Here is a 23555-nt window from a genome sequence, read left to right as displayed (position 1 = left end):
AAACTGGATCAGTAAGAGGTCATTTCCTGAGACTTGAGATTTGTAATCTGCAGAGTTTGATCACCTCCTTAACCGAGAGAGCTGACTGGGGAGTATCTGCTGGCAGCAGATTAGTCACCAAGTTCAAAAAAATATATAGTTTAACAGAGAGAAAAACTGACCTACATACAGGGAGAAGCAGAGATCAGAAACAGTGTAGAAAAAACTGAGTTCATTGGTGTCTGAGTTATAGTTAGAGAGGCCAAGTTGTATGTCTATCCTCAGGGATGCTAAGAAGATACACATCTTTACAACATGACACATCTGTCTATATGTCTAACTATTTTTCTAAACAACATATCAAGCCAATTATAAGTGAATGTAAACTTGGCTAACTCGTCATCCCTAGTCTCTACATGAATCCATGATCTCTGTAGAGTACCTGTGTATACCAATCACAGAAAGAACAGTGGTAACTCCGGAACTCTGCTTCAACATCTTGAAGAAACTAACCTCTTTCCTATATGTAACCAACATTTTGTTACCTGCACATTGATATAATATATAATATACATCTTTAATTTACCATCAGAACATTGCCAGTACCTTGCACATAAAATTAGATAAGGACCTAAATGTAATCATGAAATCATGTAATCATGATCTTCTTAAATAATCTTACCAGACATCAGGCAGAGGAGCCAAATTTTATTTAATACTGACCTTTAATATTAGTAGTATTGTTTTTATAGAAAAAGGGCTTGATAAAATGGTTTTTTGAGATGACCTGTCTCACTGAAAATTCATGAATACATACAAAAATTCACATTAAAAAATTCACATTAGAGAATACTGCAACTTGTAAAATATGTTATAATCTGAAAATTAGTTTTAAATTCAGAATATATTTTCCCATAGAAATACTGTCTTAAAGGTTGGCTAAATTCCCAAGTAGTCTACAAAAACTTTTTAACCCTGTGTTTCCACAGGAATCAGAGGGTCTTGATTAATCCAGAGAATTTTGGTTTTTTTACACATGAACCAGCATTATACAGAATTTTGAAAATGCGAAGTTGGTAATTCATATCTTCTCATTTTATTTCTGAAACCTCAACTTCCTAGCATATGTCTCTATACTTCGAACTTCTCTAAAGTTCAAAATTACTTTACCAAGTCCACTTTGGCTAATGATTAAGAGGTAGACAATCTGACTCATATCAATATGTAAATAAATGAGTGCCCTTGGCATTTTTAAATTTTTTGAAAGAAGATACAGAAATCTATTATCCAGCATGGTTTTGAAGATTGTGGATTTAAGATAATGAGGTTTCACATTTGTAAAACAAATGTGGTAAATCTGTGTAGCTCTGTTCAGAAATCACCTGAAATGGCCAAAGTAAAGCAAATAAAGCAAATATCTTTATCAAAGCCTTGAAATTAGGGAGTTAGCATAACAATAAAACTCAAGGAATTTCTTCCAGATAAAGGCCAGATTGGAAGATATAGAAATCTTTCCCCTATCCTTTTTTAGATAATGCAGACACCTATACATTATCATTCCTAGCACTTTCATTTCATAACTATAACCTTAGGCAAGTCATTTAATCTCTGTTCCAGGGTCCCCATGTATAAAAGGGGGATAATAGAACCTAATTCATGAGTAGACTGTGACATAAGCTAATATATATACTAGGGTTTAGAATAGTGTCTGCCAATGTAGCAAATTCTATACTGTACACTACTGTTATTACTACTATGTCTATTTTTCTGATATATTTTAAATTCTATGAAGGGAAGACTATATTATGAACACTACTTTAGATCCCCTGGATCTAAGGAGCTAAAGTATCTGGTACCTAGGGGGTACTCAAAGAATTATCTATTAAACTAGAAAAAAATTCATTTTAAAAGTTGATAACTCCAGGTCTCCCCGGTGGCGCAGCGGTTGAGCTCTGGGTTGCGAAGCCGCCAGCGGCCTCAGCGGCGCCGGTTCAATCCCCGCTGCTCCCCGGCCACCAGAGGAGGGTCCCACATGGCGCGCAGACCTCTTCTGCCGCCCGCTGCTCCCCTCAGCAGTGTACTTCGGTCCTTCTGCCTGCTCTGCTCCCCGCTCTGGCTCTGGTGAATTCTCTCACCCTCCCGCGCTTCTGACTGTACCCAGTGCATGTATAAACAAACAAACAAACAAATAAATAAAACATGCCTCTATAAAATTAAAAAAAACTGATTAAATTAAAAAAAATAAAAGTTGATAACTCCAGATATATAGGTTTGCTTCCTCAGAATCTAAAAATAATCACTGAAAGATTTAAATACAGACTGAAATTAAACATAAAAGACAAATAAAGAAAAGTTAAGATTAAAAAATATCTGCTACATCAATAAAGATAGATAGGGTAATCTCACCAAAATGAAAAATTAAAGAAGAAAGAATTAGGGCAACACACAAAGCCCTACCATATAATACTATTAACAACAGTTATACTCAAAGCAATTGGTTCAGAAAGATTAAAAGTAAAGAATGGGAAAGCTATAACCAGCACAGGTATTAAATGGAAAGAGAAAGTTTTTACTGATGCATGCTCCATCATCAGTAGAGAAAGACTTGAACTTTTCTCTCCTAATGTAGAATAACTGTATTATAGACATCAAAAAATGGTTGGACATTATAGGAAATATTTTATAGGAACATTATAGAGGTAAAAAGCTTACTTTTAATATATCTCTTGCTTTCTCTTTGATTAAGAAGAAAAAAATTGTGGGTACCTACAATGACCTGTTGGGATGTAAAAGTCATAGTGAAACAACTATTTGTATTTATTTTTAATTAATAAATTAAGTATACTTTTTGCATAGACCCTCAGTTAGTCTATACATCCAATAATTGCACGGGATAAGTCAAGTCCCCAAAGGAGAGCAGTGCTTGCACAGGGATAGGATGACTGTGGCTCAGCCAAGCAGCTGTTCACCTTGAGGACACTGCAACTTCTCTCATTACTTTGATTAAAGGCTGTATTCATTGTATCAATTTTTAAAAGGCCCACTACTAATAGCTGCAAAGAATCTTTGAATACTTGAATTGATATGCAGAAGATAAAAGCTAAAATCTTTTATACTATATCAAGTTTCACAAGTTATCTTCAAGCAAGGAACTTGAATCCAGAATTCTTATTTTTAAATCAATACAGTAAGTTAGAAACAATTTTAATTGTATTAAATAGCTTGATTTGCATGCTTTAATGTAAAGTGGTAGCAACGGTAAGTGTAGGACCAAAGGTAGTTCCTCAGCATGGATGCAAATAAAGAAAGAGGGAAATTAACTATACCAAACAAGCAATGATCTATTAATTACACTAAATAAAAGACAAAAATCTTGCCACAGAATACATTTATTTTCATACTTAGAAGTACTAACTTGTTGAGATTAAACCCATAAAGATAAATAAAAGCCAGACTATGTAAGGACAATCTGCCCACCTACTGTGGGGAATGTGGGCAAAGGAGAGAATAGGGAAATATAATCCACAAAATATTCAGGGTAAAAATATTTTGGTTATTACAATAACCACAATCTGAGAACTGTAAACATTAAATGTAAATTAGTGGTAAATCCTGTGGTGTTCTTAAATTCGATGATATTTTAAAACTCTTCTCTGCCAAGGTGTTTTATAAACAAATTGGTAGACTGATCTCTAAGAAAACCCTTGAAATGTATCTTTTAAAAGAGAAGGATTTCATTTTGAAATGGACAAACTGAAATTATTTGAGAAAGAAAATATTGATTGATTCTATAAAAAACTTAATTGAACAGTATAATCAGATGTGTTAGTCAAATATCCATTTATGTAAGACTAAACACAGCAGCCTAGGAAGTCCTGAACACATGCATTACCACTGTGAGACATGGATGTTTAGTTTGCAGTGCTGGTGTATTTGCTCCATGAAATGATTCTCTGCTTTTCTAAAGTTGAAACTACTTGATGTGGTGAAGGAAGTAAATGGCAATCTTTGTACCTGTATTTTACCACCAAGTCCTGATTTAAAATACTCTGCCCCATAATAAAAGCTACTAGGAGCAATCCTAAATCCTGATTTGAATTAGGGAAAATATGATTATCATGAGTATTTTCTATGCTGTCACCATGTATTTTTCTCCTTAGCAGATTAAGGAAAGGAGAAAGGAGAAGAAGATATTTAAATTTCACCCGGAGATTAACAGTAAAAAAAAATTCTAAGTAGGTCTAGAGATAGAGGACAAAATGGGAGTGAAAATAAATTTTTATCATAAAGCTGGTACTTATATGGCTAATCTTGCTCTAAAATGTTTCTACAGCAGAACAATAACCAAAGAGATGGAACATTTTGCAATGCTAGAAAATGACTGACACAAGAAGCCACTTAAAGTTTAACAGCTACCACGTGGGGTTCTGTAATCAAAGCAAAAGTCTGATTCTACCTTCAGTTAGAGACGAGGGTTCACATGGTTAAGAAAAGCCCAAAAGAATCCCTTGAGAAGCACCTGTCAAAGCTGATGTATTAAGCGAAGAATGAGAAGGACACAGGGTATGAGTTAGGGAATGTTCTATTTTTATAAAACCTGCAACTTACTTTTCATGTCATTAATTTTAAAATGTCTTTTTCCAGAAGACACCTGTCACAAGACTAATTTTATGGCAATGAATATACAGACCTTTACCATTAAAAAATCAGAAGACAATTAAAGACATGGATTAAAAGCAATTTGTTAAAATCTATAAAGTCACAAATGGATATCAGTTTTACAGCTACACATCACACCTACCTTAAAGTCATGGCATACTCCTGTTCTGTAGTTTCCTGGGCAGAAAATTTTTTTGGAGATATTTCTATGAATATTCCCTAAAGAATGATTTCATAGTTTGAACTGTGGTTGGTTGTACTCCATTTATGTGGAGGGCCAAGTGTAATGTGTTTCAGATAAAGAGAGCATAATGTAGAGGCTCTTTGTACTGAAGGACCTTCATGGCTGCCTTACCAGCATCCATTCCTTCTTCCTAAAGTTCTAGGGAATCCACGCTTTTGTGACAGGCTGACTGTACCTTCAGTTTAGGGATGGAGCTTGTGACTTAGGATGAGTCAATCAGAACATGTCATTCTTTTAGTTTCTGTGGGTGGGAAAGATTTTAGAAATCTTGTGATTTAAGCATTTTCAGAGTAAATAATGGCATAAAGGCATCTCTCTGTCAGGACCTGGAACTTCTATAGCATTAGTGTCCTATGAGGTTAGTCAGTGTAAAAGATTAGGCCAACAAAAACAGAAAAAGGCAAGAAAAAGAGAATTATAAGGAAATGACACATTTTAAACCTCAATATCAAACCTCATTTGAAGCTTAATTTACCTCTGATTTTTATTTATCTAAACCTTTACATTTCCCCAATGTCTTAATTCAATTTGAAATGGGATTTTGTTCCTTGCAATCAACAACATCATGCAAAAAATGTTAACTATTTTAAACTGCTTTTTACATTACTATATAGAGTTCTAAATAGAGTCTTATGACACTACGCAAGGTTATATTCTCCTACTCCACAATTAAGTAATAGGTGTTCATTTAATTTGCCTCATAAAGTCTGTCCATCAGCACTACATGTAAATTAAATGCTACTGATAATAAAAAGAATACAGCATAAAGAGAAACTGTAGAATACAGGAAATCATTTGATAATTAAGAGGATAAAGGATAAATATACAAAACCAAACCAACATAAATTTACATATTCCATTCACTTGTAGTCTCATCACCTGACAGCAACCTCCCTAAGCATGCTGGTATATTTCATTCCTAATTTCCTAGTGTTTGGGGAATATATACACATTCCCTTGTCATTGAGAAAATAGGACCTAGTTACTTGGAATATGATAGCAATATATATTCTGATACTAAGGAGCTTTTGAGCTCATTCAAAAAACCCTATCTCATTATATATACTGCCAAACTAAAATTGCTAAAATTTTGTTAATAAATATAAATTTAATGAAATAATAAATTTTTAGTTAGCAAATAAACTGCTAAATAGTACCACATCCATAGGCATAAAAAAGATTATATTGTGATATTTGGTCATGATTTATCCAGGCTTTCTTCTACTGAGTAAAACTAATCACTAATGTCTTCTTAGAAAACACCCATTTCATCAAAATTCACAACCATAATAATAAAGTTATATGAGAATTGATTTATTCAGCTTGACTAAATTCTTATTCATCCCTAATTTTTATTTTATTTATTTGATTTTTTTTTTTTTTAGTAGAGGCATGCTTTATTTATTTGTTTGCTGGTTTGTTTGTTTGTTTTGTTTATACATGCACTGGGTACAGTCAGAAGCGCGGGAGGGTGAGAGAATTCACCAGAGCCAGAGCGGGGAGCAGAGCAGGCAGAAGGACCGAAGTACACTGCTGAGGGGAGTAGCGGGCAGCAGGAGAGGTCTGCGCGCCGTGTGGGACCCTCCTCCGGTGGCCGGGGAGCAGCCGGGGATCGAACCGGCGCTGCAGAGGCTGCGGGCAGCTTCGCAACCCAGCGCTCAACCGCTGCGCCACCGGGGAGGCCCTCATCCCTAATTTTTAGCAGTTGTCTTTTTGTTTTTCTTATTTAGACTTGTCATAGACTCATTCCACCATTTTTTATTTTTCCAAATAATTCCTTAAACTGGAAAATTCTGGTTTTATTTATGTTTCCATTTTTCTTATTTTTTGTTTATTGTGATGCAAAATTTCCAGTTTTACCTGATATTTATTTTCAGTTTTTACAAATTGATGAAAGTTTTAAAAGCTAAAAGGCTACCTCTGTTTTTAAATAAAGCTTTATCCATAATAATTAAATTTCATATGAATTAATTTCATTGCTGTTATTATCTAAATAGTCTATCAGTAATTTTGTATTTATTTGTTGTCAGTCATTATTTCATATTTCTTTAAAATTCTTCAATCAGTTGGGGTTTTGTTTGTTTAACCTCTGTTACTACTTTTAAGGTGTTTTTGTTTTTTGCCTTGGTAAGGGAATATGCTCTATACATGTGTGTGTTTGGGAATTTGTTGCATGTGTGTATGTATGTGTCTCTGTGTGTTTGTGTGTGTGAGAGAGAGAGAGAGAGAAAGCAACAGAGAGAGAGAGAAGAGTCTCAGAAGGTAGTGTTTACCCAATTTTTTAAGCAACCATTGTTTACATCTTTTCATAAGCCTCCTGGACAATTAAACAGGATATTTTACTTGACTAATGATAAACTTGAGCTTCTCAGGCTCTTATGCAGAAGAGTAGCTAGGACTTAGGCAAAGTTCTTGTATGAATGACAGTTTCTCTGTTAAGAAAAGCCAAATCTACTTTGTAGCTTTCAGTGGCCCTTCTTGGCCTTGTGACAGAACCATATTTGTTGACCAGACCTCAAAAAGTGAGAATGTAAGAGAAAGGATGAACAGTGAAAACAGACTTGTGTCTTATGAGAGTGGGTAAGTGGGAATAAGAGATAGTTGGATGAGAGATGTATTTTTATGTGTTATTAAGTTTACTGTTTCTTGGCTCTCTTTTCCAGTACCTCAAATACACTAAAGTGACTGACTATGAACATTATTTAATCTTTATTCAGTAATTTAGAAGGATCTTCAAGTATCATAGATCATAAATCTCTATTTTTCTACAAGTGTTAGAAAAATAATGCGGGAGAAAAAGGAGTAGGGTCAGAGTTAATTCAGTTGGTGATGGATTATCAAGTAGATATGGGTGGAAAAATCCCAACATTTTAACATTTCAAGTCATATCATACTTAATAATAATGAAGTGTACATTACAAGTGAAAACCAGGCACATATAGAAATCAGATGAAAACAATAGGGAAGAACACAGCCTTCTGTAGGCTGGCTTGGGATTTTGAGGAAAAGTCGGGTACTAATAGCTGTTATACTGTAATTTTTTTTTCTCTTCTAAATTATTATTTAAATGAAAAAGGAAGATAGAAGGAAGGGAAGAGAAGAGGACAGAGGAAGGAAGGAAGGAAGGAAAGCAAACAAGCCAGCAAGAAAAACAATAATAAGCTTTGTTGGTAGGTTTATACCATTCTCATACATTCTACGGGAGAAGGTAGTAAATAGGGTTTCTGCAACAGTAAGTGATGCTTAGAGGAAAATTAAATCACTGAGTGATGCCAGGACTGATTATTCTACTGCACTTTAAAAGCAAGAGATTGCAGTCTGTGAGTCCAAAGTGGTTTCATATGGACTGCTACAGTTGTGGTTTACGCTTGAAACTATAACCTGTCAAATTAGAAGCAGGCAAGGCCTATGCTCTTAAAGGTTCCACTTTCTACTGTCTAAAGTTATGTCTACAAATTCAGCATTTTTTATTCAGTTAAACTGTTATTTGGATGAGTAGAATCTCAAAACTACTCTTGATTAGTGTTAGAGAAGATTCTATTTATGATATAAAGCTTTGGGAAACTGTCAATCCAATTTTTATTGTGCTGATGAAGCTGACTTTCATTGCAATGATTATTATCAATTACTGACATAAAATTATTCTGGTTACCACTATGTAATACATACATAAATTGCATAAGTTCCTGAGTTTTCATTACTCTGCATTTCAAGATATTTTATTGACTTTAACTTATACTTTACTGACTCATCATTTGTCCAGGCCTACAGGAGCCTGCTAGTATGAGTTTACAGTTATAGCACACTCCATTTCTTCTCTCTTCCTTGACTGTGAAATTATGCCTTTCTGGGCAATGGGCATGCCCAGAAGATTTTCTCATCAAAATTGAAAAGCTATTTGTTCAATATTACTAATGTTTTAATCAGTCCTTAATGTCTTTTCTTAATGCCCATTTGTATGACATAAAAGTGTCTTAAAAATAAAGCATGAGCAATATTTGCTCTCTGTGTAATGTATCATAAGTAAAACCATGCCACTAAACAATCATATCCTGTTTAGGCCATAATGACATCAGAAATATATGTTTATCATCTGCTTTGGACAACTTAGCATGTTTTTGGCCCAAGGCGAAGTTGAACTAAAACCATTTGCAGTTGCCCAAACCAAGATAACCACACATTTCTAAGGTAATTGATACCTAAGAAGAACACTGCCTTTAGATCACAGTTCATGATCTGAGAATACTAATTCTTTAAAGAAGGTTGTTAAAGTTTACAAAGCATATATGTGTATTGGACTTCCTCCAAAATTTAACATGAAATAATTACATTTTTAGCAAACAGAGAGACTAAGGTAAAATAGGCATTTAACATGATTATTTGGAGTTCTGGAATTCCCTCTCGACCAATTTAAAGAGATGGGGAAAATGGAGATTTTTACATGTAAATTGTAGTAACAATAATAAGAATGATAAGATTAATGCTTTGTATTTTGAAAAGCACTCAAGTGAAATTAATCATTACTTTTATTTTTCCAGAAGTATTTAAGTAAACAATAATTTTATGTAGAGATAGCTAAGGTAAACAGAAGACATACTATTTTCATATTCATTGTTAAAACACATTCAGGATATCCAAACACATGTCACTCACTTTGTGTTACAGCGATATGAAGCATATAATTGCCCTGGATACTACCTTACCTAGTAAGTCCAACCACAGTCCGTAATTACAGCCTGAAAAATAGCTCTTCACACTATATGCCAACACAAAAACAGCAAGGATTACTTTTGCCCAAAGACAACTCGATGATTTGAAATAAAAAAATAAGTAATTATAAGTTAACTTTTATGCAATAAAGTAATATCAGTAAAAGAAAGATTCAGAAAATGGGTTAGGAAAATCTACTTGTATTAAAAGGCAGAAAAAGAGAAACAGAAAGCTGAAGTTATCCTTCAAGGTTAACCTATCCTTGAAGGTCAACTCAGTGTGAGTGTATAACACTGTTTTCAGACATAAAACCACTGATTAGTGCAGGTCAGACAAAATTTCAAGAACTTAAGAGTAGACCCACATAGCATAGGTACTGCCATGATTATTCTATTGATACTACTGTAAAAGGGAAGATGTACTATACCTCCATTCTCTCTTGTTTAACTTCATCAACTTCATCATCTTCAAACATTGCCAAGAGTTCTCCTGTTTGGTCAATGGAGTTAAGAAAGTCTTGAGCAGTTTTTTGTCTTTTGTTTGCATTATTGCTGCCACTCAATTTGTCTTCATGGAGGTAAAGGAAGGAAAAAAGAAATTAGCTTAATAGATTTATATCAGCACCAGTAATTAAACATATATTGCTGAATATGAAATTTAAAATTGGAATCCTCTCAAAATAATCTTTAAAGCGAGAATCCTTATATCCAAGAGGGCAAGTCATGCAGAATAAAACCTTCATTCACATCCTAAGTAAGACTAAGAGAATAAAACCAAATGATAAATCCACACAATATGTGTAAATAGCACGAAATCCCTTCTAAGCAAAAGGCGAGGTTTCAAATCTGGAAAAAAGATTCTTGCTATAGCACACATAATGAAAAAACAAATAAAAACAAAGACATAAAGAATACTGAGATTGAGATGTGAAAATAAGATGTTATATACATTACTCTGACGATACATTTTAAACCTGAAGAAATAAGATCTTAAATTCTTTTTCTCTTAAGAGATAAGATCATCATGCTTATTTATTTTATTATTTTTTCTAGATTTATCTATGCATACACGAACTGGGGTATAGGCCAGAGGTGCAGGGGGTGAGAGGATTCACCACAGGCAGACTGGGGAGCAGGACAGGCAGACTGACTGAAATACACTGATGAGACATGCAGCAGGTGAGACAGGACAGGTCGGCTGTGCCATGTGGGTTGCTCCCTGGCCAGCCAGGGATTGAACTCGTGCTACAGAGGCTGTGGATAGCTTCATAGTGCTGTGCTTAACCCCTTGTGCCACCAGGGAGGGAACCATCATGTTTATTTAAAAATAAAATGTAATTCTGAGAAAGTCTCTGTAAAAGGTTGGAAGGAATGAAATGATGCAACAGGTAACTGATAAAGTTTAATGCACAAAGGTATTGGTGGAAGAACTAGATTATTTTTAAACGTGATTAATGAAATGTTCATATGCCAAACGATGACAACTCAAATATCTTAGGGTGAAAGCATTCAATCTTTCACAAATAAGTATGATGTTGGCAGTGGGGTTTTCATAGATGGCTATATTAGTTTGGTGTACTATAATAAACATACCATAGACTGAATGACTTGAAAAACAAATATGTATTTCTTACTATTCTAAAGATTGCAATTCCAAGATCAGATGTTTGTGGACCTCATGTCTGGTGTAGTTTGAAGATGGCCATCTTCTCATATCTTCATGTGGGAGTGAGCAGAGAGAATGAAACTATCATTTCTGTTTCTACTTAGAACAGCACTAATCCCATTCATGAAGATTCATCCTTTATGATTTAGTAACTTCTCACAGATCCCACTTCAAAATAGCATAACAGTGGGAATTAGGCTTCAAAATGATTTTCAAATGGACATAAATATTAAGTACATAGCAGTGAAATTTGTTGAAAAGTTTCTTTCCCTTTCTAATTTGATGAGGGTTCTCCCGTAAAAGAATCTGAACTTTTACAAATGATTTTTCTACATTTATTGAGATGATAATGTGGTCTTAACCTTTGTTCTGTGAATATAATGTATTACAAAAGTTGTTTTCTAAGTTTAAACCAATATTCCATTTCTGAGATAAATCACATTGGTCATGGTGTATAATCCTTTTTAGATATTGCTGGATTCAGTTTACTAGTATTCTGTTGAAGACATCTGCATCTATATTGGGAAAAGCTATTAGTTTATACATTTGTTTTCTTGTGACATCTTTGGCTTGGTTTTCTCATCAGAGAAATAACAGTCTGAGAGAATAAGTTGGGAAAGGAGTGGTATTAATTCTTCTTTAAACATTTGGTAGAATTCAACAATGAAGTCATTGGGCATTTTTTTTTTTCCCTTGTGGGAAGTTTTAAATTTATTAATTAAAATCTTTACTTGCTTGGGGCCTCCCTGGTGGTGCAAGGGGTTAAGACGGAACCTATGAAGCTGTCCACAGCCACTGCAGCACGAGTTCGATCCCCCCACTGGCCAGGGAGCAACCCACATGGTGCAGCAGACCTCTCCTGACTCGCCCGCTGTTCCCCTCAGCATTGTACTTCCATCAATCTGTCTGTTCTGTTCCCTACTCTGTATCTGGCGAATCCTCTCACCCCCCACACCTCTGGCCTGTACCCCAGCTCTTGTATGCATAAATAAATAAATCTTTAAAAAAAGAATTAAAAAAATAAAATCTTTACTTGCTCTAGGTTCATTTAAATTTTCTATTACTTCTTGTTTCAGTTTCAGTAGTGTGTGTCTTTATAGGAGAGTGAGTATATATTTATAGAACTTATTATACTAACCATCTTATTTACCACTTCTCTTTCTTTTAATTTTTTCTTGTAATTGTAGTTACCATCTGTGTCAAAGCTCCTCAAGTACAGCTTTGTTCTCAAACACCTCACTTATGCTGTTACTGTCAAATATACAGTAAGCTTATATAGTAAACATATATGCCTCTAGAGACCTAACATTATAATGTATAGATTGTCTTAAACAATTCTTCTAAAATCAGTTAAAAGAGGAAAGAAAACAAATGTGCACTTATATTTTCTCTTATATTTACCTACGTAATTACCTTTACAGATACTTTTTGATTATTTTTGTGGCGTATGCATTCTAATCATTTCTGATGCAACTTGGTTGATTCAATATTATTCTCTTGCCGTTTTTACTATTTTTTCTTTTGGCTTTCAACATGTTTACTATAATGTACTTGAGTGTGGATCTCTAATTGTTTATCCTAATTGCTTGGATGTGTAGATTGATAATTTTCATCAAAGTTTGGAAATTTTCTTTGAATATTTTTTTCTGCTACTTTTTTTTCTTCCTCTCTTTCTGGTACTCCTATTAAGCATATGTTGACTCACTTAATGGTACCTTATGTTTTTCTGAAGCTTTGTTAATTTTTCTTCATTCTTCTTTTTCTTTGTTCTTCAGATCGCATAATATTTAAAAATTTGTTTTCAAGTTTACAAATTCTTTCTTCTTCCAGTTCAAAGCTAATATTGTCCCTCCAATGAATTTTTCATCACAGTCACTGAACTGTTTAACTCCAGAATTTCCATTTGCTTTTTTCTTTTTAGTAATTTCCATCTCTGCACTGATATTTTGAGAGACACTGTAATCAACACTTTTTTATTTTTTGTCCTTTAAACATGGTTTCTTTTAGTTCACAGAACCTATTTAGAAATACCTACTTTCAAGTTTTTGTATGCTAAGTTCAAAATCTGAGTCCCCTCAAAGTGAGTGTGTGATGTATTTTTTTCCTTTTTATGGATCACACCTGTTTATTTGCATGTCTAGCATTTTATTGTTGAAGAACAGACATTTTAGGTAACATACTGTAGAAAGTTTAGATAACACTTCCCTTTCCTTCTTAAGGATTGCTGTCTTTTCTTGCTTGCATGGTTGTTTCTTTGTTTAGTGATTTGTCATTTAATAAAGTCTTTTTCCCTCATAGTGTGAGCTTTAAATGTTGCACTCCTGAGGACACAGTCTTGAACATGCAACAGTCTCTTTATTCCCCAGAGATGACTATATCTTTGTCATGTTCTCTTTGCTACTTTCCTGGACTCTCCATTAAGTTTCTGAATAGTTTGACGCTATAGACAGCCACACATAGCTATTAGCTTCCACTAATTGCTGGCTGACTGCTATTGTTTTTGATATTATTCTTTGGCATAAAAAAAAAAAGATCTACAGATAGATCTCAATAATGTCAGGATCATTTGCAGAGACAAGGTATTGCTGGCCTTTAAGTTTTTCTCTGACCTCAGAAAGACTCTTATCTGTCTCTTTCCTTTGTTTCCTCCTTTAAACTTTCAGTTAACCTACTGTTTTGTTTACTGTTACTAGTATCATAGAGCACCTATCCTTTCTTAATTACTATTTTTTATAACACTATTAAGTATGAATTTTCAACATGTTCTGTTCGAAATAGTCCCCATAGGGATTGCTGCAGATCTCTCTGTTATTAAGGCTTGCCTCTCCCTTTGGGTTGAAACTTTGTACCACTGTAATGGTAACTGGGGGCAAGAAAAATAATCAGCGTTTCCTGGAAACACTTTTCTAGACCTAAGAGTAGGTAGCTGGACAGGAATACTAGCCTCCTGACTTCTGGGCTTTTTCTTCCTTTGTGAGCAAGTTAGGGGTAGGCAATCAAGGCCCACTATTCTCACACTGTCATGTCTGGGGTAAAACTTCTACCCCGTGAATAGAGAATGTATGGAAGTTCTAGTCTCTTTCAACTGTGACTGTGTAGAACAGATTCTGTTCTACATAGAGCTGGAAGAGATGAGAGATGCTGAAATCCTGCCCATTCTAAGATGAAATTGTTGTCCTTACACTGGAAGCTGGAGGAATAGGTACCCCTTGTTTTTGGTCATCTTACCAAAAAACATAACTTACCCTGAGTATAATAGAAGCTCAGATGTTCTATCATATTGAGCTGGGGTGGCAGGGAAAGAGAGGATGAGAAAGGTGATGGGAATCATGGTGTAAATGCAATAAACTCTCACTGCTCTTAATGAAATTTAGTAGAGTGACTTTATCTCTCCATTTGATGTATGCACTTAGGGCAACTTTTAGAGACTTTATCATTTTAAAAAATTTACATCAGTTAGAGGTAGAGGTGTTTCACTGGAGAGTCTACCATATTCCTCACATGGCCATTCTATAAGTCCTATCTTAGTAGTCAGTTTATTTTACAATTACATCAACTTTATAATCACATAAAAACTTTATATAAAATAAAAATTTAAATATTTAAATGAAGATGAAGAGCAGACATTTGCAATAAATGAAGAGGGGGTATCAAACTGGTAAAATGGTGTTAGCACACTAGAGTAACTGAACTTCTTGGTGTCCAATTGTTTAGTTACTTTATCAGTGAATCTATTAGCAATGAATGGCTACTATGCAAAGACTATATTCAATACAAAATATATGAACTATTTCTAAAATTGTAAAATATTTATTATGATTCAATAAATATTTTTAGCACTTATCTACCTTTACCTTAGAACTGCTTAATTTTGCAACATTAATGTTTTCTCTAAATATTCTAAAATGGAGGATTGATTTGAAAAATCAGATAAGGAAAATTTTCCATTTTGTGTTAAGTTTTCTGTTAGATTTCAAGTAGCATGGAAACCACTTACTAATACTAGGTGACTTTTACCATAAAACATAGCAGTTACTTTTTATAGCAAATTAACAAAAACCCACATGTCAACTTAATACATATTATAATAGTTCTGGATCCCTACATCCATGACAGAAAATGCTTGCTTTACTCAATTATATTTGAATCAATGCAATTTTCTTAATTTCATGATATCCTGATGCAAAGCATGACATATTATTAAAAGAAAGAACTGAAAATTCAGACTGCTGTGAAGTCACATAAATAGAAAAGTACAAGATTCTACTGCCAATTAAATAAATTTTGGTAATTTCTACACTACATTATTAAACAGAAATATAGTCTACTTTGATGGGAATACATACACTGACATTTCATAAGTATGTCACCCAACAGATACATCATTTTGTTTTTAGTTTGGTGTTTTGGTTACCTTCCAGAAGATCATCTTCATCTATGCCTTTGACAATTTTTGATTTGTAGTCTCGGAAAAACATGTATTTTAGGAGTCTTCTAAGTTTTTTCTATTAAAAATATAGAATAAATATTAAGAAACCATATATATATTCACTTTACTGATTAGACCACTTTTATTACTAAATATAATAAACTTGAACATTAGGATCATTGGGGGAAATACAAAATTCTCAGCATAATATTGTGAAATAAAAAATGTAGTCATCAAATTAAACATAAAAAATAAAACACAAGTATTTTTAAAGGAACTTTTCGATTTGTAATACTCAGATACTCCCAAGTCATGGTTATTTTTATTTTTTATTCTTATAAGATGCTTTAAGTTCTTTCTGAGGTTGTGTGATAAGTGTCATAATCTTCATACTAATCACGATAGTGATGTTATGGAATTCTGTACACATTCAAGATCAACTGTTACTTTTAAAGATGATTTATAAGCATCTAGACAAGGATTTTTTAACAACTGCTTTAAAAAGCCAAGTACTCTCTTTTTGTTGGTTATGTTTTCTGAAAATCTTTTACTTAGAAGAATTAGTTTATGCTTTATATTTCTAGAAAATATCCTGTAATCTGAGATAGATGCACATTTTTATGAAACTCAAAGCTAACAAATGATAGTTGGGCTTTAATGATAGTTGTCTATAGATTTATTAGAGGATCATGATACTGTTTTACTTTAAAAGCAACCATTGTAATTTGTTTTGTGCTTATACACAGAATGTGTTTTTACTGGTTCCTGACGTTCAGTTTAAGATTCCTAATGACAGCTGAAAGACTGCAAATACAAGGCTCTTTCACATGCATTTTATTTGATATTTTCAATATATTTCCTCATATAGGAAAACTGAGGTTAAAAATAACTTTACTAATACAGCTAAGCAGGCTCAGAAGTAGAACATAATCTTTGAACTTCAGTTTTTCTATTTATATAGTATGAAAAGTACCTACCTTACTGGATTTTTGTGAAGAATAAGAGAAAGAGTAAAGTTGCTTGGTGCAGTATATAAAACATAGTAAACAGTCAGTAAATATTGCTTTTAATATAAAATGGAGTTATTAAGAGAAAAAACATACACCTATATGTATAGGTAGGTTTTGCTACCATTTTTTCTTTGCTTTGATTTTATTCAATTCTTAAAATTTTATTTTGTTTCATATTATAACTATGTAAACTAAATTATATTTGGGACAAGTCAGCATATAAAGAAAATTACTATTTTTCAGAGAAAAAGGAGCATACTGGGGTCTTTCATATAGTTCAGTTACTATAAAGACTCTAGTTACAAGTTCTTCTAGAAGGGTCTGGTCAGTTAGTGTGTGTTCTTAAATTTTCAATATGATTTTTAAATCTTATCGTCCATAGTTAGAATGGACTTCCAAAAAGGAGGAAAAGTATCAGTGTAGACAATTCTTTGTGTTAACCTCTTCCCCTATAAGTGAAAAAGAAAATTAGATATTGGACATATTCTGTAAAATACTATTACCAACTTCATTGTTCTCCAGATATCTTCCTAAAGAATCTTGACTCAGGGTATTCACTTCTTCCTAGTACCTATTCCCTCTAGTCCTCCAAGTACAATGAAGCAACCAAATCCTTCATACTCTACTTATTCTTCACTATCTAATTCTTTTTTTATATCCACTTCCATTGCCACTATACTTAACATATTTTGCCTTGTTTTCTAAACCAGTACACTAATTAATTAGTTCCTTTATAGTTGGTCCATTCTATAAATGGACTGTCTCACTTTAGAAACTTCTACTTCAACAAATGCTCAGTCTCTCCATCTAAATGTACCTTAAAATTCTGTGGGTCTTAAAATACTTATTTAATTAAATCACACAGATCTCCGAAACCAGACCATAGCATTTTATAATAGTGAAGACATTTCTTTTTTTGTCTTACAATCTGTTTTCTTCATATAATCTAAGAGTTAATGAATTAAAAAAATTATAAAAATGTAATGGCAGAATGGTCAAGGTGTAATTTATAGAATTCTGAATCTCATGGCATAAGAAAAATACACTCGATCCAAACTTATAAAACCTAAGTCAACCATAATGAACCACATCAGAAAGAAAGTTAATAAGGTTATCTGAAAGGTCAGATGGATGCCCTCTGAGAAGAAACAGAGTGCAAGTATACAAAAATGATAGAAGAGAAGTGGGTTAATGTAAAAGTCCAGGAGGAACAATGGACAAATGAAAAATCGAACGTTGGGACTAAGCACACCTTGTTCACATGGGTTAGCACTGATCATAGCACACTGCAGATATTCAGTTAGTGTACTTTACATATTACATTGATTAAAAATGTGTCAAATATTGGGCCTCCCCGGTGGCGCAGCGGTTGAGCGCTGGGTTGCGAAGCTGCCTGCAGCCTGCAGTGCCGGTTCGATCCCCAGCTGCTCCCCGGCCACCGGAGGAGCGTCCCACATGGCACGCAGACCTCTCCTGCCGCCCGCTGCTCCCCTCAGGAGTGTACTTCAGGTCCTTCTGCCTGCTCTGCTCCCCGTTCTGGCTCTGGTGAAATCTCTCACCCTCCCGCGCTTCTGACTGTACCAAGTGCTTGTATAAATAAATAGATAAATCTTCAAATCCTTAAAAAAAAATGTGTCAAATATTATAAAATATTTTGAACTATCTAGTCATGGAAGATAGTTATGACAAAATTGGACCTGTAAATACCAGCTTAAATGTTTTAATGCCAGAGTTCAAGGAGTAAGAAAGGAGCTAACAGCCATCTTCTCATATGGATACAACACAAAGATAGAAAGGAAAAAAAAAACAACTCAGAAATGTGAATCTTTTTACAAAAAGGAGACATTCTGGTATATAGTTATGCTAATGAAATTTTCACCTTGGTTTTTTTATAAATGGGTGTCAAAGAATAGACTGCATTTCAAGTTAAAAGTATACTCTATGAAAGACAGTAAAGTAAGCATGTATAAAATCAGAAGAACATTAAATATGCTATTCAATTATATCCCATTTGTCAGAACACAGCACAGTCAATATTTAACAACTGTTATATAGCAATAAAAATATCTAAATATATAAGTAAGGGTAAGTTAGAATTAGTTGTTAGTACAGGCTTAGGTAAGTCTTCTTGCCTATGTAAAACTAAGTATTTTCATGTAGAGAATTATTTTGTTGTGTAAACTCTGAAGACTAAGACATCAGTTCAACAGTTATAACTCTAAACTGAACATTATTTAATAAGGATGCATAGTTTCCTTATATAAGTGTAAGTAAGCACCAAGCAGGGTATTTTAATAAAAGGAAATTGTTTTTTATTACCTTATCTTTGCGCATCAAAAACAGAAGATCTTCAGCTGAGATTACTCTTGCTCCACGAAGCTGAGAAACTTCAGCAGCTTGCTGCAACTAACAACAAAGGAAATTTAGGAATTTTTCTAAATAGTCTAAATTAAATATACTACAGTCATGATGTCTCAAGAGAGATAAATCTACTAAGAGTTAAAAACCTTTGGGAATAATCCAGCAATCACATTACTGCTTTTAAAAGCAAAATGTCTTGTGTTTTAAGGTATAAAAAAAGGCAATTAAATTAACTTATAAGCCCACCTGTAACTGATACAATAAACAGAAATCCTTGATTTCTTTCATGCAAAAGAAAAATCATGTGCAGCTTCCAGAAATGCATTAATGCACCTGAAAATAATTTTATGAAATTTTATCCTCATATCCATGTGAGCAATGGTTTCACTCAGTATCACTAGTTGAATAAGTATATTATTAATCTGAGCTCCCATGCTGGTATGATTTGAAATAGGCCCATTCAGAACTTTAAAAGATCAACAAAAACAGTAGCTGTTTCTAATATCCAAAGGGAAAAAAATAGTTTTATTTTTGGCAAGTCTTCAGTGGGCAAAGGATTCAGTCCATAAATCATAATACTGGACTGCATTAATTTCTTTCCACAGTAATCACATGCACACAAAAAGTTAACTGTATCTGGAATGCACAACACAAAACATACTGCATGAAAAGTTAGATTCCCCCTGAAATGCTCATCTGGGCCCTTATATCTACAAAGTTGAGAGTTTTTTGGAATTCAGGAGTCCCAGAAACACAATCTTACTTAAAATGACCTGGAAAATTAAAGAATGTGAAAAATGATAGTTCTATTTTTTGGCACAGGCAAAATCAGTTTCTTATTTTGATTAGTTGGAAAGAACATAAAATATGTCCAGCTGAAAAAAATAAAGATGCTGAAGAAAACACTACAAAAATGCGCCTGTAACTTCTTCCAAATTTGATCAAACCATAGTGATTGTACCGAACCAATTCTATTCAAATATTATAAAAGTATTTACATGTAAAAGCTGGTCCAGAATACATCTTTCTTTGAAGGGAACACAACTAACATATATTCCTGAGAACTAATCTTTTAAAAGTGACATACTGTTATCTTAACAATTATGAGAAATCAAATACTTCATTTGTACTGAAGAAATTCTGTTGAAATGTTTTGCAAAGTAAGCTCCAAATCTTGTCTAAATACACAGACTACAAAATAGACTATAAACTCCCTATGTGTCAGCCTTACCACCAAATTTCCTGGATACTAGTGGCTGGTATATAAACATAATTCTACCTAAATATAGAAATTTAAATTTAACTGTGAACCATTTAAAATGCAATCTTGGGGGAAAGGCATTTTAAAAGATGATGTATCTGCCCAAAAAGAAACTAAAAGTTTTTAGCAATAAAAGTTTGAACATATCTTTCTAAAATGTGCAAGTGTCAGGAAAATATGTGTACATATGCTTTTACAAATAAAAACCTTTCTATCACAGCTTAAAATACACTCGATCAGTGTGGAGAAGAATATGGGTATACATTCATTTGTTTGGACAGAGAATCAGAAGGCAGTGGTATCAAATAATTTTGTATTTTCTTTAAAGCAAAAATGGTGTTTTAGAAACTGTAAAATACTATATAAATATAAATAACTGTACTCATGTTAAGCACTGTGGAAAGCTGTGTGGAGATTTCTGGACCTACTAAACATAGAGCTTCCATATGACCCAGCAATTCCACTCCTAGGTATTTACCCAAAGGACACAGAAACATCAATTCCAGAGAACACCTGCACCCCTATGTTTATAGCAGCACTGTTTACAATAGCTAAGCTTTGGAAACAACCCAAATGCCCAAAAATAGATGACTGGATCAAGAAGATGTGGTACATATATACCATGGAATATTACTCAGCATTCAAAAAAGATAAACACATGCAATTTGCTGCAACATGGATGGCGCTGGAAGGGATCATGCTCAGCGAAATAAGCCAAAAAGAAAAAGAAAAATACCGGATGGTCTCACTCATAGCAGGAATCTAGAAAACTTAAATAAGGGACCAGGAAAATGAATAACTATAAGAAAGTGAAAATCAAAATCAACAAAAAACTATGAACCAGAGACACTTTTAGGGGGGCGGGGGCGGGAGGGGAGGGATTGGGGTCAGAATGGGGGGCTGCAATTGTATGGGGAATATAACAATAAAATTTATAAAAAAAAAAAAAAAAAAAAAAAAAAATAAATATGAATTTAAAATTAATACAGTTTTTCACAAAAAAAAAAAAAAAAAAAAAAAGAAAGGGTTAGAACACACACACACACAAATACATAACCTAAAATGATTTTCCCAATGAATCAATTTATCCACACTACATACATCCATATTTTAAACACTCTTTAAAATGTCCATTTACAATGGCCAACAGATATGACAAAATGTTCATCATCACTTATAATCAAGTAAATGCAAATCAAAACCACAATGAGATACCACCTTACACCAGTGAGAATAGCACACATTAAAAACAACAGGAAACAAGAAGTGTCAGTGGGGATGTGGAGAAAAAGGAACTCTCCTACACTGCTGGTGGGAGTGCAAACTCGTCCAACCACTATGGAAAGCTGTGTGGAGGTTCCTCAGACTACTGAAAATGGAGCTGTCATATGATCCAGCAATTCCACTCCTAGGAATCTACCCAAAGGACACAAAACATTAATTCAAAAAGATCCATGCACCCTATGTTTACTATAGCACTATTTACAATAGGTGAGATACTGAAACAACCCAAATGCTCAAAAATAGATGACTGGATCAAGAAGATGTAGGGTATATGTATGTGTGTGTGTGTGTGTGCGCGCGCGTGTGTGTGTAAAATGGAATACTATTCAGCAATCAAAAAAGATAAACTCATGCCATTTGCAGCAGCTTGGATGGAGTTGGAAGGGATTATGCTCAGTGAATAAGTCGGAAAAAATCGGATCATTTCACTTATAGGAGGAATACAGGGCAACCAAATAAGAGATCAGGAAAAAAAAAATAAAAAGCCAAAATTAATAGGCAACTATAAATCAGAGGCATTCTGCAGGGACAGGAGGGAGAGGGATCAAAACGGGAAGGAACAGCATTTATGGTGATGGTGCACTGCTGAATTGGTGGTAGGAATTTTACTGGGATTACACTTGAGAGGAGAAAGCAAACACTGTACAAAAATGAACAATGATGTAAAATATATATAAATAGATTTAAAATTAAAAATAATGTCCATTTACAAAAATATTAGCCAGGAAAACAAAAAAAAGGTAAATAAAGATATAGAAGAATTAGACATTTTATCTTATTTTATTAAGGTGACATTGATTCACACTGTGTGATTCAGAAGCATAAGATCACATCTCAGATATATATCACCACAGTGAATCCACCACCATGGCACCTATTGCCCTTGGCTCACCTTTTCAAAACCAGTACACACTACTATATGAATCTGGAATTTATAACTATGCTATCATAATTAGGAGGAAAACCTTATCTTTAATTTTCATCTACCTGATTTACTAATTCCCCTAACCTTACTATTCTTAATAAGATTATAGCTGCGAGCTCTATCTAGTATGCCTTGGACTCCCATAAAGAGTGCCATTTGGGGACTAGAAATAAATATCGTGTTACTTCATCAAGTCTGACTGTCTCTAATCTATCCAATATTCCAAAATTACCTCTCCCAAACTCTGGCTGCTGCTTCTCTACCAAGTGAGGGGAGCAATCTAATTAGTTAATTATAGTGATCACACTAAATATGTATGAATATATACTCCTCATTGGCTTAATTCTAGGAATTTTTGTCTGTGCCTACCAGAAGATTAAAGAAACTTCTTTTTTAACAAGTCAAGCTTAAAAAATAGAAGCTTGGCAGTTTGGTTCTACAGGATGCTGAGCTCAGGGTTAGGGCATTGAACCTGAAAACAATACTAGAGCCAGGAAACTAATGTAACAATATATTCCTGAAACCATCAGTGTTCAAAAAAAAAAAGTTCTTTCTTAGTATAAAAAATTCCTCAATTTCTTAAATCTTGAAGATAAATGGAACTTCTAATTCATTATTCACAATGATAAGTCAAAAATTTCTGGCAGTAATCAATATAACATTAAATAAGCATCTACTCTATAATTTTTATTATAATTAAAGTGGCATATATTTTAGTGCATTATAAAACATGCAAGAAATGAGAGCAGAGGAATAGTAGGCTAATTTAAAACATTTAAAAAAGACTAATCACTAGTTGAATGAATATAGTTAATTTTCTTAACCATACGGATAAAAGTACTGTAACAATAATCTTATATTTATTGGGAAATTAGTAAAATATTTTACTAACAGACTTTATTCTACCATGGAAGGCATTCCTTTGCTACAGCTTAAGTTTTTCTGATAAGATAAAATTTTCTCCTAGCACATTAATACTCATTATGGACATTTAAAATACTTCATGATATTTTATTTGGAGATTGATC

General features: G+C 33.6%; 1 protein-coding gene across 4 annotated transcripts in view; it reads right to left on the bottom strand.

Annotated features, from left to right (window-relative positions):
• SUPT3H (SPT3 homolog, SAGA and STAGA complex component) overlaps window positions 1–23555 on the bottom strand; it is a gene marked incomplete at its 5' end in the record, with an annotated part of 404664 nt that overhangs the window by 119697 nt on the left and 261412 nt on the right. For 3 of the 4 annotated variants that reach the window (XM_084227837.1, XM_084227838.1, XM_084227840.1), the window contains 3 exons: window positions 10020–10159; window positions 15672–15762; window positions 19016–19102. In XM_084227837.1, coding sequence (XP_084083963.1) covers window positions 10020–10159; window positions 15672–15762; window positions 19016–19102 — 318 coding nt within the window. The remainder of the gene's footprint in view (window positions 1–10019; window positions 10160–15671; window positions 15763–19015; window positions 19103–23555) is intronic. The other variant, XM_084227839.1, reaches the window with a different exon arrangement.

The sequence above is a fragment of the Talpa europaea genome (assembly GCF_964194135.1).
Source record: "Talpa europaea genome assembly, chromosome: 2".
NCBI classification, from domain to species: Eukaryota; Metazoa; Chordata; class Mammalia; order Eulipotyphla; family Talpidae; genus Talpa; species Talpa europaea.
Note: the sequence above shows the minus strand (reverse complement) of the source record. Positions and strands in the feature narration are given on the sequence as shown.